Raw genomic sequence first — 14,407 nt, forward strand, 5'->3', positions numbered from 1 at the left:
AACGTAAATTTGACTTTGAATGAGAGCAAAGTATTGTAGGTTCTTAGACAATGGAATAACATGATCTGGCTTACTTTTTAAAAAGGTATCTCTGCCCGGGCTATTGAGAAGTGGCTGTAGGTAGAGGTAGGGGGAGAATCAGGAAGATAAATTAGGAGGTTATTTCACTAGTAAAGATGATTAACAGTTATTACCAGGACCTGGATCTTACAGTGGAGGTAATGGGAAGTGGTAGACTTCTGTATTTGAAGGAAGAGTCAGTGGAATTTCCTGACCAATTGACCAAAGGATATGAGAAAACGCAAAAGATGATTCCAAAGTTGTTGGCCTGAGCTACTGAAAGAATGGATTTGCCATCAGGTGAAATACAGAATGCTAAGGATAGAGCAGCCTTGGGGATCAGGAAGGTAAAGACCTGGATTTCAGTTTTGGAAATGTAGAATTTTATATATCTATCGCACATTAAAATAAATATGTCAAGTAGGCAGTTGAATATTCAAGTCTGGAGATCGGATGAGAAGTCTGGGCTACATATTTAAATTCAGAAATCTTCAGTGTATAACTGAGAACAAGAGACTGGGTAGGATCACCGGTGAAGCAAATGTAGATAGAAAAGAGGATGAAGACTGAGCCCTGGGACACTCCAAAACTCTATTCTTACTTTTATTTCAAACACAGAGTTAGATATAAATGTAAAAACACTAAAGGCAATAGATGCTAGATTCATCCGAGAAGGTTAATTTTTTTTCTTGTCATTGAGGAAAACAGGAAAAGTGGATAATGATGCCATTATTATCCACTGAAACCAGAAAAACTTTTGATCAGGGAGAGTGATTAAAAAAAAGATGGCAGGAAAAGAAAAAGAATTCAATTGCAAGCATAAGAGGAATAAAACATCGATCTTAGTAATAGATTTCAGTTTAGAATGGAAGACAAAAACAGGTGACTGTATTAAACTGTGTTTACTTTAGTGTTCACATAATATGTTCTTAATGTACTTTGGCAAACTGGAAACAACCAACATTAACAGAAAATAACAAATGTGGTTAGTTTATGTTTCCAGTTGTTAATGTACAAGCAGTGATTAATGTACTTCTTGTCATGCATGCATTGATAACAAAATAGCAAAATATATTAATCTAAAGAAAAACAGTAAAGAGTGGGCACTGTAGTTGAATTTATCAGCACTCTAGAACCTAAAAGAAATAAATGGGAAACAACAAGACAAAAAAAAAAAAGAAACATGCCAGATGCCTTTTAGTATTGTTGTGGCTCATGACTATCTTTCTGGAGTTTCCAAATCACGTTAACCTTGTGTAACCCATTCATTTGGAATCAGAAAGCTAAGAAGGTAAAGTAAGTGACATTAAAAGAGATAGTTATAATAGTAAGCTAGTTCAACAAATGCAAATTCATTGCCTGTTCTGTGCCATTTACTGGGCTAGACAATCATTGACTTAGAGGATCTTACTTTCAAATGGGGAAGACTTTCAGTAGAGGTTGGAACTTTCTCCAAATTTTCTCATTTATCTTTAAATCAATCAATCTCTATATTCATTTCTCATCACTATATCTTTTAAACTTAATTAACAGTAGAGTGATAATCGTTAATATAACTGAACTGTTAACAGGTACCAAACTATTTGTGTGCTATTTAATCTCTCCAATACTTCTGTGAACTAGTTACTACTGTTACCTCCATTTTTATGTAAGAGGAGCTCAGAGAAGGAAATTTATTTTTGCTTCAAGTCACACAGTGAGTCATTGGTGGAGTGTGGATTTCAACATGGATGTGTCTAATTCCAACCCTTTTGAGATTTAAACCTCTATATTACTGGAAGATAATAAAGAAGAATTGTTCCGGACATGTCTCACACGCAGCCAAAAATTTCAGCTGTATTTTTTAATACAACGTCTGTTATAAATTTCACCTTCCTTAGATAGTATTGGTGAGTCTATGTAACGAATGTAAGGAAAATCTAGAAAGTGCTTAGGGACCTGGGGGGGATTCTATTGTTAAGCAAAGTAGTCACTTCCTTTTACAGCAGCTGGTCACCGTTATGATGCGTGGTCTTTAGAAAAGCATGGTTTCCATAAATAGGCTTTGATAGGAAAAGTGAATGTGAAATAGTGATTCACTTGCCTCAAAATAGCTTGGTTATGTTGGAAAAAATATTTTTGAATACACATTCCTTAGATATATTCGTTAGGGTTTTTCTTTCTCCTTGAAAATTCTTCTCCCTTTTACCTGGTTAACTTCTCATTTTCACATGCATTATTTCCATCTCCTCCCAGAAGGTACCACTGAACTTCCAAGACCTGGTTAATTTTCTCTCCTCAGTGTAATTAGTTTTTACTCTCAGGCTAGCACTTTATTTTCTTCCACCTTCGTTCCTTTCTTGGTCTGTTCATTCATTCATTCTTTCCCTTATTCCTCCTCTCTCTCTTACTATTTATTGGACAAACATTAAATCAGTTTCTCCTATATGCCTGGCATACTTAATTTATTGAAATTGCTCTTTATTTGTGTGTGTGTCTGCCAGCCTCTGGGATACTCGAGGGTAGGAATTGTGGCTCCATGATCACTATGTGTCCGGTGCCCAGTGCTTTGTTTGAACCAAGTGGGAGCTATTTGCTAATGAGTACTTCTATCTCGCATGCCACCAATGCACAATTCAGTTATCGTATGTATCATATGTTATACTCTTAATGCAATTATGTAAGTCAGTCTTCTTCTACTGTGGACATTTGATGGCCTGGAAATGGAAGGTCAGACACCTTCCATTTGTATCTTTATCAACAGAACCTAGCACAGTGTTGAAAACAGTGTAGAAACTTGATTAAAAAATGACTTCTGCTGAATGAATGATAGGATAACCAGCTTGTAGAGCATGTGTTCCTATTAAGATTATTATGTAACCTAGATAAGCCAAGAAATTAGAGGTTGCCATTATGAAAACCTGTTCCTTTCAAAATATTAACAGGAACTATTTATTAAAATTATAATAATAAAAACCACATATTTCTCATCTAAATTCATAACAGATTTCCCCTAAAGAATCAGAAACACATAATAAACGGAAAGAGTTTTTTTACCCTTTCCTCATCCAAATTGAATTGTAGTAATCAAATGGGCAGCACTTTTTACACACATTTGAAATGAAAAATATCATAGCAACCTGGAGATAATTAACATGTGACCAGCTTGAAAGCTGAATTTTTTCTCTTTCTGTAATTTCCTGGAAATGTGGGGCTCCAAAAAGTGATTATGAAGAAAGGCATGTGGTGTAGCAGCAAATGGGGGAATCACAGTGCCTGGGCTTGATTTTCCACTAGTTTTGTGACCTTGAGCAACTTATAGAATCCTCCTGGGTCTTAATTAATTCAGCTGTAAAATAATAAAGTCTACCTCATAGGATTCAAAAGGATAATGCATAAGATAGTTAAAAATACTGGTGACGACACAGCACAGGGAGATCAGCTCGGTGCTTTGTGACCACCTAGAGGGGTGGGGTAGGGAGGGTGGGATGGAGATGCAAGAGGGAGAGGATGGGGGATATATGTATATGTATAGCTGATTCACTTTGTTATACAGCAGAAACTAACACACCATTGTAAACAATTATACTCCAATAAAGATGTTAAAAAAATATTGGTGATGAAAAGCACTTCTCCCCACGTTTTTATTTACTTATTTATTAAAAGGTAAAAAAAAAGTCCCAAGAAAAGCAGGACAAACTGAGGAACACAAATGAAGGAAGTATTTATAGGAAGAGAGTAACTCAAATGCTGGAGTTGTAAAACTTGTCAGTGGTTCTGCCTCCTTGGAGCTCATCCTCCACTCCCTCCCAGCTTCCCACCAACTCCCTTTTGTTTGACTCTGTTCTGTTTTTGCCCCTGAAGTGAAGATACAAAGGTTCCAACCTCCAAAGCAATTAGGTAACTTAGGGAACGAAAGGAACTTCCTAGAGAATGTTCCTATTGACGTTAAAAGGTTGATAGGCACTGCCCTCCTTCCAGTTTACAGCTTTGCACTTAAAATAAATAAGATACATTTCTTTGCGTGTGAGAAGCAGGAAATCATTCTAACTTTCTGTCATAAAGCTTCCCACTGAGTTACTTTTTGAAAGCCGCGTTGTTTTTGCTTTTTCCTTTTACTTGGGTTTGTTGGAAGGTTGCCAGAGTTGGCAAACCCACCTGAAAGGGTTTCCATGGCTGTAGCTTTGGACTGGGCAGCTAAAGGTCAGCTACTTATAAGCCATCCCAAATTCTTTGAGAGAAAACAAATTAAAGATTCTTTCTAGGACAGTTTCTGCACGCATCTGGTGGGCAGCAAGATCTGCTTGGCAGAAGCTTGTAGGGAATGCTCTGAGTGCCTAGCCAAATTGTCGCCTTCCACTATTTTTTCCTCCTTCCTCTTTCAAACCAGACCACATTGCAGTTATCTTCTTCTCTCAGCGAAACAGTGACCTCCTCCTGTTAATTTAAATTTCTGATCTCTTCATTGCCCTTTATTCCCACTACATCATCACAGTCCAAACCACCAACAGATTCACATTGTGACTTGCAAAATTTCCTTACTGTGGTTTTCTCTCTTCCTTCTTTTAAAGTCCCCAATTTAGTCTTTATTTAAAAATTTTATCTTCTAGTATTCAGTATTTAAATAGCTCAAATCATATGAAGTATTTTAAATTATAAAAATTTTAAATATGCAGGGAAGTGCAGAACAAACGTAAAAATCCAGATTTAACAAATGTTGATATTTTGTCATATTTGTTTCAAATTGCATATACACACAGCTTACAGATATAATTGACACCTCTCTTGTAAATCCTACCCGACTCCCTCCCATCTCTCTCCAGATGAAACCATCATTCTGAAATCAGTATCCTTTCTACTCATGTTTTTAAACAATATTTACACTTTGCATTTTGACTGTGTGCATAATATTTATAAAGCAGTCCATCATGATTGTATTTCCTTTCTTATTTCAATTGTTGGATATTCCTGGAGATAATAATTGCCCTGTTTAAAACTGTTCTCTAGAATGTAAACATCATAAGGGCAGAGAATTTTATGTTTTGGTCAGAGAAATATTTTCAGCACTTAGAACATTGTCGGGAACAGAGGAAGTGATAGTTATATATTTGTTGAGTGAATGACTAGATAGATAGCTGAATGAATAAATAATGTCTTTTAATTTCCCTTAGAATAAACTTTAAAATAGTTACCATGGCTTACGAAGGCCTGCAAGAGTTGGCCTTTGCTTGGCTCGCCTGTCTCAGTCCCTCCCCCATGCCCCCGTGCTCCCAGTTCCTCCTCAGTTTCTGTATTCTGTGTCCAAAACACTCTTCTCTTTCATTTGAATCTGGCCTACTTCCAACTTTACTTTAATTCTTGCATGTACACAGTTCCTTGAAGAGGCAACTTTAAACCTCATCTAAGTAGCTTCCACTGATACAGGCTCCTACACCATTCTGGTCTTCTCTGTTAACGCTCGGCATCTTATTATTACTTGTCAATATTTAGGATGATAATCACTTTGAGGGCAGGGGGCCTGTTTATCCTATTCACTGCTAACATGGATACCTGAAGATTGTTAGGGAAAGAATAACTACTTGTTGTACTTAATGAAAATAATTTGAATTAGGAATATTGTTAGGTTCTGCCCTCATCCTCCATTTAAAATCTTTCTTTATTTTCTTCCTGGTTTTCATGCCTGGTTTTCTTTCTTTCTCTTCTTAATTCCTGGTTCCTGCCAATTTATGATGGCTATTAAAAATATGGCTAGCTTAAAATTTATTTTAATGGATATATTGATGAAAATACATACTCTTAATATAACTCAATATTATACGCACATATGTGTGTGTGTATGTGTGTGTGCAAAAAAGTAACTCGCAATCTCACCACTCATAAACATTTTTTCTTAAGGTAATGTTCATTTCAGACATCTTTCTATGAATATATAAGAGTAAATGGCTAAATATAATATAGATATTAATGTCAGTTGATTGCCACTCCTAGTTGTTTTTCTAAACAGTTATTCAATTCTAAGATTTCTAACTGTGCTAACAATCTTATAGAGCTGTGCTGGGATTAAATGAATTAACATTTGTAAGATGCTTCAACGAGTTCCTGGCACACAGGAAACATGTATGTGTTAGTTGCCATCATCACAATGGGGGCACTGACCCAAAGTGACCTGAGCTGTCACGTTATAGGCTGAAGTGGGGTAACTGTAAGCCAGTTGGGTAGAAGAAAGACTGACAGTATCCTCTGAAGCCAGCCCCAAGCATCTCTGTGGCAGGCTTTGGAATAGCTGAAGCCATCAGAGCAGTCTTCTGGCTTAGCTAGCAGTGCCAAGTGCCAAGTTACTTTGAATCAGAGTCAATGAGATGGGCAGCAAACAGCTCTAAGCTCTTTGGAAAAGTGCTGGAGATCTTAATGAAAGGTTAAATCTCACATACTATCAATGTGGAGACCTTTTCAGGTTTGGTACTTATTCTCCCTTCTCCCCTCCCACTTTCTTTCCCCTCCCACATATACACACACACTCACATGTATGCATGTAGCCAGAGGAAAATCATTTCATTCTTCTGTTTGAAAATCTTCACTGGCCTCACACTTGTCTATGGGATAAAGTCCAGACTCCTTAGTTCAAGGCTGTCTTCAGAGCATGGCCCTAATACTTACTTCCATCTTCATTTGTAACACTCCCCATCATTTACTGCAGATCGCCACTCATTTGCTGAGTGCCTACTCTGTGTCAGGCATTGTGTTAGATGCTAGGAAGGCAAAGGTGATTGAGATATGGTTATGTCCTTGAGAAACTAAGGATTCAGTAGGGAATGCAGACAAGGATATACGCCATTAAAATCCAGTTTGAAAATGATGTAACGAGGGAAGCAGAATTTGCTTAAGAAATACAGAATAGAGGACTTACTAGTCTAAGTACCACAAAGAAGGTATCATAGAGAAGGTGACATCTGGGCTGAGGAAGGAAGGTGAGCAGGAGTGGAGTAAGGTGAAGGTGAACAAAGTGCAGTAAGTGCATTCCAGGCAAGGGAGGTAACACCTGTACGGACATAGAGGAGTCGAATAGCATTGTGTGTGGATGAGAATTATATGCAGCCCTTGATACTCGAGTGTCAGATGAGCTTTATAAAGTGATGGTGATTGAAATTAGAAAGATCATAGGAGGGTGAGGGAGAGAGGGAATTTTGTATGCCATGTTGAAAAACTTGGACATATCCCATAGAGATATGAAAACACTGGTCAGTGTTGAGCAGTGAAATGAAAGGGACACATCTGTCTTTTGTAGCAAGATGAAAAACAAACTTGGAGGCATGTGGCATAAATTTGGGAGTAGGGAAATAAACTAGGAAATTACTGCAATAGTCAAATGTGAGATGATAACTTAGTCAAGGGAAGAGTTGTACCAATAGATGGAGAGGAAGGAGGGAGAAGAATATTTAGCAATGCAAATAGGCAGACTTGCTAAGTGACTGGATACGGGTTGCCAAGAAGAGAGAAGAGTTCGGATGACTCACTTCTTTCTGTTTGGAGAAATTAGGAGGATGATGGTGCCATTCGTAGCCTCAGCGCTGCACACTTTTCCCAGTAGGATCTTCTTACCTTTTTTTAAAATGAGCTTAAAGATTATGCCTCAAGACTAAACCTTATCTAATTTCTCCAGGGTTAGGTGTGCCCTTCTCCATTTTTCCGTAATACTTTGCTCATTTCTCACTTACAGCACTTGGTCTACTGCATGGTTACTTATTTATATGCTTTTCTCCCACTAGATTATAAGTTTCTTGGAAACTCAATTTTACATTTCCAGTTTCTATTACATTTCTGGCACAAACTAAGGCCTTAATTTGTTAAATTAATTAATTCATACTTGAAAATCTCAGACATCTCAAGCTGCTCTTGTCTAAAACCAAACTATTGATCCTTATCAAAGAGTGCAAATTTTCCTCAAGGCAGAAAATTTGGTAGCCTTACTTAATATCTGTTGCAACCAATTCATCTGTATATCCTGTTGGTTCTACTCCAAAGTATATCTGAAATCTTCCAATGCACTGTTTAGCCCAAGATACCAAGAGCTCTTGGTGCCTGCAATGGCAACCTGCAGCAACCATCCTGCCTATCTCCCTGGTTCCACTTTCCATCCCTATCCAAATTATTCTCCCTCACAGCAACCAGAGTAATGTTTTAAAATTATACATCCAATCATGTATTCTTCTTCTACTACAGTCCCTGCAAACGTTTCTCATTGTACTTGGTATTAAACACTCAAATCCTGAACCTGTTCTACAAGGCTATACAGTATATGATCTAGCCCCTGCTACCTTTCTGATCTCTTCTGACATTGTTTTTCCATTGGCTTATCCATAAACAGACTTTCACATGTGCTTTTGCCTCAGTAAGAAATGCCCTTCTCATCATGTTTTGATAGCTATTTCTGTATTTATCATTTAGGTCTCAGCTAATCTTCACTTCTTCAGAGATCTTTTATGACCACAAATTTAAATTATGTCTCCCCTAATATTTTCTTTTTTTTTTTAACTCTTGTTCTTTTACTTCATACTACTTAACACAATTTGTCCATGCCTGTCTGTATGTGTCTGAGTGTGTGTGTGTGTGTGTGTGTGTGTGTGTGTGTGTGTGAGAGAGAGAGAGAGAGAGAGAAAGAAATGTCTCTCTCCCAACAAGATGGTAAGTGATATAAGAACCATGTCTATTTTTAACCCCAATTTCTCCAGCACCTATTATTATAGTGCAAATAGTAATAATACAATACTTTTCTGTTGAATGAATGAAAAAGCAGACCATGTTCATTGTGATAGTTTTACAAAACATAGGACAAAAAATTACATCTGCATGTTCACGTTCAAGGTGCTTAGCCACGTGGATAGTTGAATCTGTGAAATAGTTTTTCAGTTTAATGATAATCCATATTGAAATCAGAAATTGGAAAAAAGTAAACAAATAGTATAAAGGAAAAGATCGCCAAAACTGCTCTTCATTTCCCTCACAAGAGAACCAATCATATTTTTTTCTTTCTTACATTTTTACTGTATGTGTGTGCGTGCGTGCGTGTGTGCGTGCGTGTGCTTTAGTTTATCTGTAAACTAAATTTATTAAAGACTTTGTGTTCAGCACTGACTTGGCTCTGGGGATAGTAGGATGTATGAGTATCAGAAAGCTTATCATCTGACGGTGAAAACAGGACACAAATGCTATCACAAGGTACTTGGGTGTTTTATTAAATCAGAATTTTTAAATTTTTTTTTAAGAAAAGGAATATCTTCTGCATAAATACCAATCACTGAAAACAAGTCTTAATGTGAACTGGCCTCAAAAGGCCCAGAATCACAGGATTTTTAGAACCAGGTTTTTGGAATAAGCTAATACAACTACCATGGATAATCTCCTGTCCTATGAGGGGTCGATTCTAACTCTGATGATGTTATAATTCTCTAACCTCTAGGAGTTTGTGCTTAATCCACCTCAACTGTAAAACCACTAGGTGACCTGACATACCACGTGGTGGGCCCTCTGCCTGGAATGTCTTTTTCTCTCATTTCCCTGGAAAACTTAGTTTCACAGGTCCCCTCCTCATACTCCATGTCCACAAACCTGTGTCATTTATTGTAATCACATTTTTACTGTTTACCTCCCTCATTAACTTCTTGACGATAGAGGGCGTATCTTCATTTTTACATCTTTATATCGGCGGTAGGCAAATAGGCATCTAATATGCATTTGCTAAATGTTTATTGAAGGAATTGGAAGGAAAGATGGAAGGTATCCTGTTTCCATAATGTAAAGATTAGAAATAGCTATGAAATACCATATTGAGAACACAATGACAATAATTCCTTCACATTTTTGGAGGAAAAAACTCCTAAACCAAAACATCACACAAACAAAAACAAAAAGTAACCCGCCTCCCCAAACTCCCCCCAAACCAAGCAGAGATGAGCCTTACCCTGTGTTGACATTATTTGAAAACTCATTAGTTGGAAGTTTCTGGTTTAGATTAAGGAAAAGCAATAAGAGAACCAAAGAGTTTTAGACCAAATTCTACCTAATTCTGTGCTACCTTTTTGTTCTTGGATATGTCATAGCATATTTTAGTCTCTTCCGGCTCTCTACACCTCAAATCGCAGTTAACTGGGGCCCTGCTTAGGAACTTCTGGGAATATCCTGAAGATGGACTAAAAATGCCCAGTAGAAAACCTAAGGATTCTGATCCAGTTTGGGGGCGAGGGCAGGAATATAGGCCAATTTCTCCGAGTGATCTAAAGATTTTCATGATGAGCCCAGGTGTTGGGAAGGCATCTGTTTCTAAGGGAATTCTTTGTTGCATAAACAATTCCACCAAGATGAGAAACGCTTGGAGATGTCACCCCCCTCCTCCCACGTCTGTGTCCTTTTTGAGTTGATTTTGGGGGATGTACCTGTGCTGACATTGTGCTACATGTACCTGTAAGGTCATCCGTGGGCCAGGACCCCAGCTGGCATGCCTTGCAGGTGTACTCATCAAAGACATACTCGTTCTCTTTACAAGGTGTGCAGGTCCAACAGCAGCTGACTTCTCCCTTCCGGATCACCTAAGGCAGATATTTAAAATTTTGATTAGTTTTTCACATAGATAAAAATCCAGCAATCCTTTATTCAAATGTACTGCTTTACAAAGCAGAAGGGGGCTTTCACGTAAGTTATTTCAAATGTTTTCGGATGGGCAGTGTAAGTATTAATATTCTCGTTTTGTAATTAAAGAAACAGGGTGAGTTTAAGCAACCAGTCCCACATCATTAAATTTGTTGGTGACAGGCTCAAGAATGAAATTAAGTGCAAATCTTTGGTAATTGGCTTTAGATACCTGTATTAAGCGTCTGTGTTTGTGCTCACATGTAAATATATACACATTTCTGTATGTGTGTATGTAACTGAATTTTTCCCAGAGTTTGTGCCCTTTCTTTGCTTCAAATTAAGAACTTTTGCTCTCTGGATTTACCTTGGCTTCCCTCCACTAGTTGAATAATTGTTAGACAAAAAACCCACATTGTATACCTGCTAAAGTTCAAAAATATATCCATATTGATAAAAAGTAATTAGGAATTTATTTTGAATTAAGAGGCAGACGATGAAGTGTTTTCTGGAGATCACCTCTTAGACTGTTTCTACTAAAAATCTGGTTCAATAATTCAGCCCATTCCTTCCTATTCTAGTAGTTTTGATTTGCTTGGGATAAAGATGGTTAAGGTCACTGAGACTATTATATACCTCTTCATGTGTTTAATTTTTTTAAGGCAATGGAAAATAATTGAAATAATTGAACAGTTGAAAGAGTCCTAGATATTATTCTTTAGAAATGGATGTCTTTTATTGTTTTTCCACCACTGGTGCATGAATAGCCTCTGTGGAATAGAGACAGCATTCATTAAACATTCCTATAAATAATTAAAACTCTGATTAATAACCAGACGCAGGAGTGGTTACACGTCATATCCTTGTCTTAGATGCTGACTCTATTAATGACCTTTGATAATAATGTCTAGATATCTATAGCCAAATACAGTTGTAGGCTGGCACGCCTTTCTTCTGTTTTGTACTGTCCCTTGTGCTGACTCTTGACATCGCAACAATACAAGTAGGAAATGATGACAAAAGGGCCTGAAACATCCTTTCCCTAAAATAACCGGATCAATTAGGTAAAATTGCAAATTAGACCTGCTTAATCTATTGAAAGCATTCTTCATAAGAATGTTGACTGTTCGCTGGTGATTTAGTGCATGCCATGTCGTGTCATCTCATTGAAACATTGGAACAGCTCTGTATAAGGTGGTTGGTTTTATTTTATTCATTTTTTTAGGGACGAAAACTAAGGCGTGGTGATTTCACACAACACGTGGGTGAATGAGGGATCAAATAATGCCTGTTGGACTTTGTGGTCATGCTTATAAATATTGAGCCTTATTGGTCTGTATAAAGATAGAGTTCGTGATATTTTGAAATATGCAGAGGAAAGAATACTGGCTTGAGAGTCAGGGGGCACCAAGGTTCTAGTCTTACTCATAGCCACTAAATAATGTGCAGCCTTGAGCAGTCTCCCAGCTGATCCTGTTTCATCCAACCGAGACTAATGCTTTTAAAATAATACCTGCCTTTATAGAGTTTCCTGAGGATTAAATAGAATATCACAATGATTTGGAAACTGTAGAACACTTTAAAAATATTAACTGTTTTATTAGTAATATACCTATAAGTATCCATATAGAGACATGAATTTCATTTTCAGGGTTACTTCAGCCACACTTGGTAAAACTATCACTGGACAGTTACTAGATTTTGTAATGCAAGGAGGCACATTTCAAATGCTGAAGGATTCTTTCTTAGTAGCCTGGCAAACAAAAGCAGTTGCGTTTTTCCTCTTAGAAATGTGCTAACTTTCTGTGACTCAATTTGCATTGCTTTGTAAATTTCAGTTTTTTTACCAGAGTAAGCTCATGCCCTTTTCCAAGATTAATTCCAATATTACAATCTTTTTTTGAATCAATAGTGACAACTTACTGTCTTCTTCTGATCCTTTAGAACTGATTTGTTTTCCTTTTTTTCGTTTGTTATTTATGTTCTGTTTCACACTCATTTTGAATACAGGAGGTGGTGACAGTTCTCTTTCAGACTAATTTCCATTTTTTTCCACTGGTGGCGCACTGGTTAAGAATCCGCCTGCCAGTGCAGGGGACACGGGTTTGAGCCCTGGTCTGGGAAGATCCCACATGCCATGGAGCAGGTAAGCCCATGCGCCACAACTACTGAGCCTGTGCTCTAGAGCCCACGAGCCACAATTACTGAAGCCCACACGCCTAGAGCCTGTGCTCTGCAACAAGAGAAGCCACCGCAATGTGAAGCCTGCGCACTGCAACAAAGAGCAGCCCATGTTTGCTGCAGCCAGAGAAAGCCTGCGCGCAGCAATGAAGACCCAAAGCAGCCAAAAATAAATAAATAAAAATTTAAAGAAAAGTGTAAAAAAGCACCCTGGAAGTAGTGATGCTTTCTTTAGGAATAACAGTATGTTATATATTTGAACCTTTGCTAGACTAAGTGTCCTTTCGTGGGCATTGTGTTAACAAATCTGAACAATTCTGTGATGTGTTGACATCATTAGTGAAGTTGTTCAGTGACCTTATTAAACCATATCAAGAAAATGTAGTCAGTTGTATATTTAATGGAGTGAAAATGAGATCTGGTTAGGAGAATAGAATTTGGGATTAAAAAAAGACTCTATAACTATTATAACAAACTAACTAGTATTGAAAATATGATAATAGGGAGTCAGAGTCTTCCACTGGGTAAGTTATTCCCAGGAGAAGGGAGTAGAAAAGTATATATAAAGAAATCTCTTGAAACAGACATTCTATATATATATATATATATATTTTTTTTTTTTTTTTTTTTTTTTTTTTTGCGGTACGCGGGCCTCTCACTATTGTGGCCTCTCCCATCGTGGAGCACAGGCTCTGGACGCGCAGGCTCAGCGGCCATGGCTCATGGGCCTAGCCGCTCCACGGCATGTGGGATCTTCCCGGACCGGGGCACGAACCCGTGTCCCCTGCATCGGCAGGCGGGCTCTCAACCACTGCGCCACCAGGGAAGCCCAATATTCAATATTTTGAAGTTACAGGTTCAAACTATATTGCTGAGAAGGGTCAAAACAGAGACAACTTCCATGTAGTAATTTATACAGACTAATCTTTCTCTGGGAAGAACTGGAAATTATGAACAATTGATATTCTAAGTGAGTCTAAAAAGAATTTTACATGAAGTGTTTAACTGCAAGATGATTGGCCAAGATGCAGACCATCACTGAATATTAAGAGTCGGCAACCTTTTTCTGCAGAGGACCAGGCAGTAAATATTTTAGGCTTTGTGGTTGATAGCCAGAGCTGATTGAGGCTACCTCTATAATGTTTCTTTCAAATACCTCCCCTACCCCCTTTCTATTCTCACTGTTTCTTCCATAATTCAGGGACCTTGTCACCACTATCACAGTGTCCTTCTAACTTGTCTCTTCTTTCTTTATTTATGTCTCATAACTCCACCCATGCATCTTCACCTATTATATGTCAGCATCTTGGTCAAAATTATTCTCAGACTCCTGGTTAATAAAAAATTAAGTTCAGCCTGTTTAGTATGGCATCCAAAACTCTCTGCAAATGTGGCTTCAATCTATCATTGCAACTGTCTCTTTTACGATAACCATTTAGAGCAACGCGCCCTAGATTATTCACTGTTATTCCAGAACAGTCTGACTACTTCTGTACCTTTCCTGTTATTATTCCCTCTACATAAACGATCATTTCCCTACATCTCTCTCTGAAGTCATATCCAT

The 14,407-nt window shown here is 37.7% G+C and overlaps 1 protein-coding gene across 5 annotated transcripts in view; it reads right to left on the reverse strand.

Moving 5' to 3' along the window:
* The window catches only part of GRM5 (glutamate metabotropic receptor 5), a 543,349-nt gene that overhangs the window by 68,951 nt on the left and 459,991 nt on the right, over positions 1 to 14,407 (reverse strand). For all 5 annotated transcript variants that reach the window (XM_060157879.1, XM_060157878.1, XM_060157881.1 and 2 more), the window contains exon 6: positions 10,496 to 10,622. In XM_060157879.1, coding sequence (XP_060013862.1) covers positions 10,496 to 10,622 — 127 coding nt within the window. The remainder of the gene's footprint in view (positions 1 to 10,495; positions 10,623 to 14,407) is intronic.

Source organism: Lagenorhynchus albirostris, chromosome 9, assembly GCF_949774975.1.
Source record: "Lagenorhynchus albirostris chromosome 9, mLagAlb1.1, whole genome shotgun sequence".
Classification (NCBI taxonomy): domain Eukaryota; kingdom Metazoa; phylum Chordata; class Mammalia; order Artiodactyla; family Delphinidae; genus Lagenorhynchus; species Lagenorhynchus albirostris.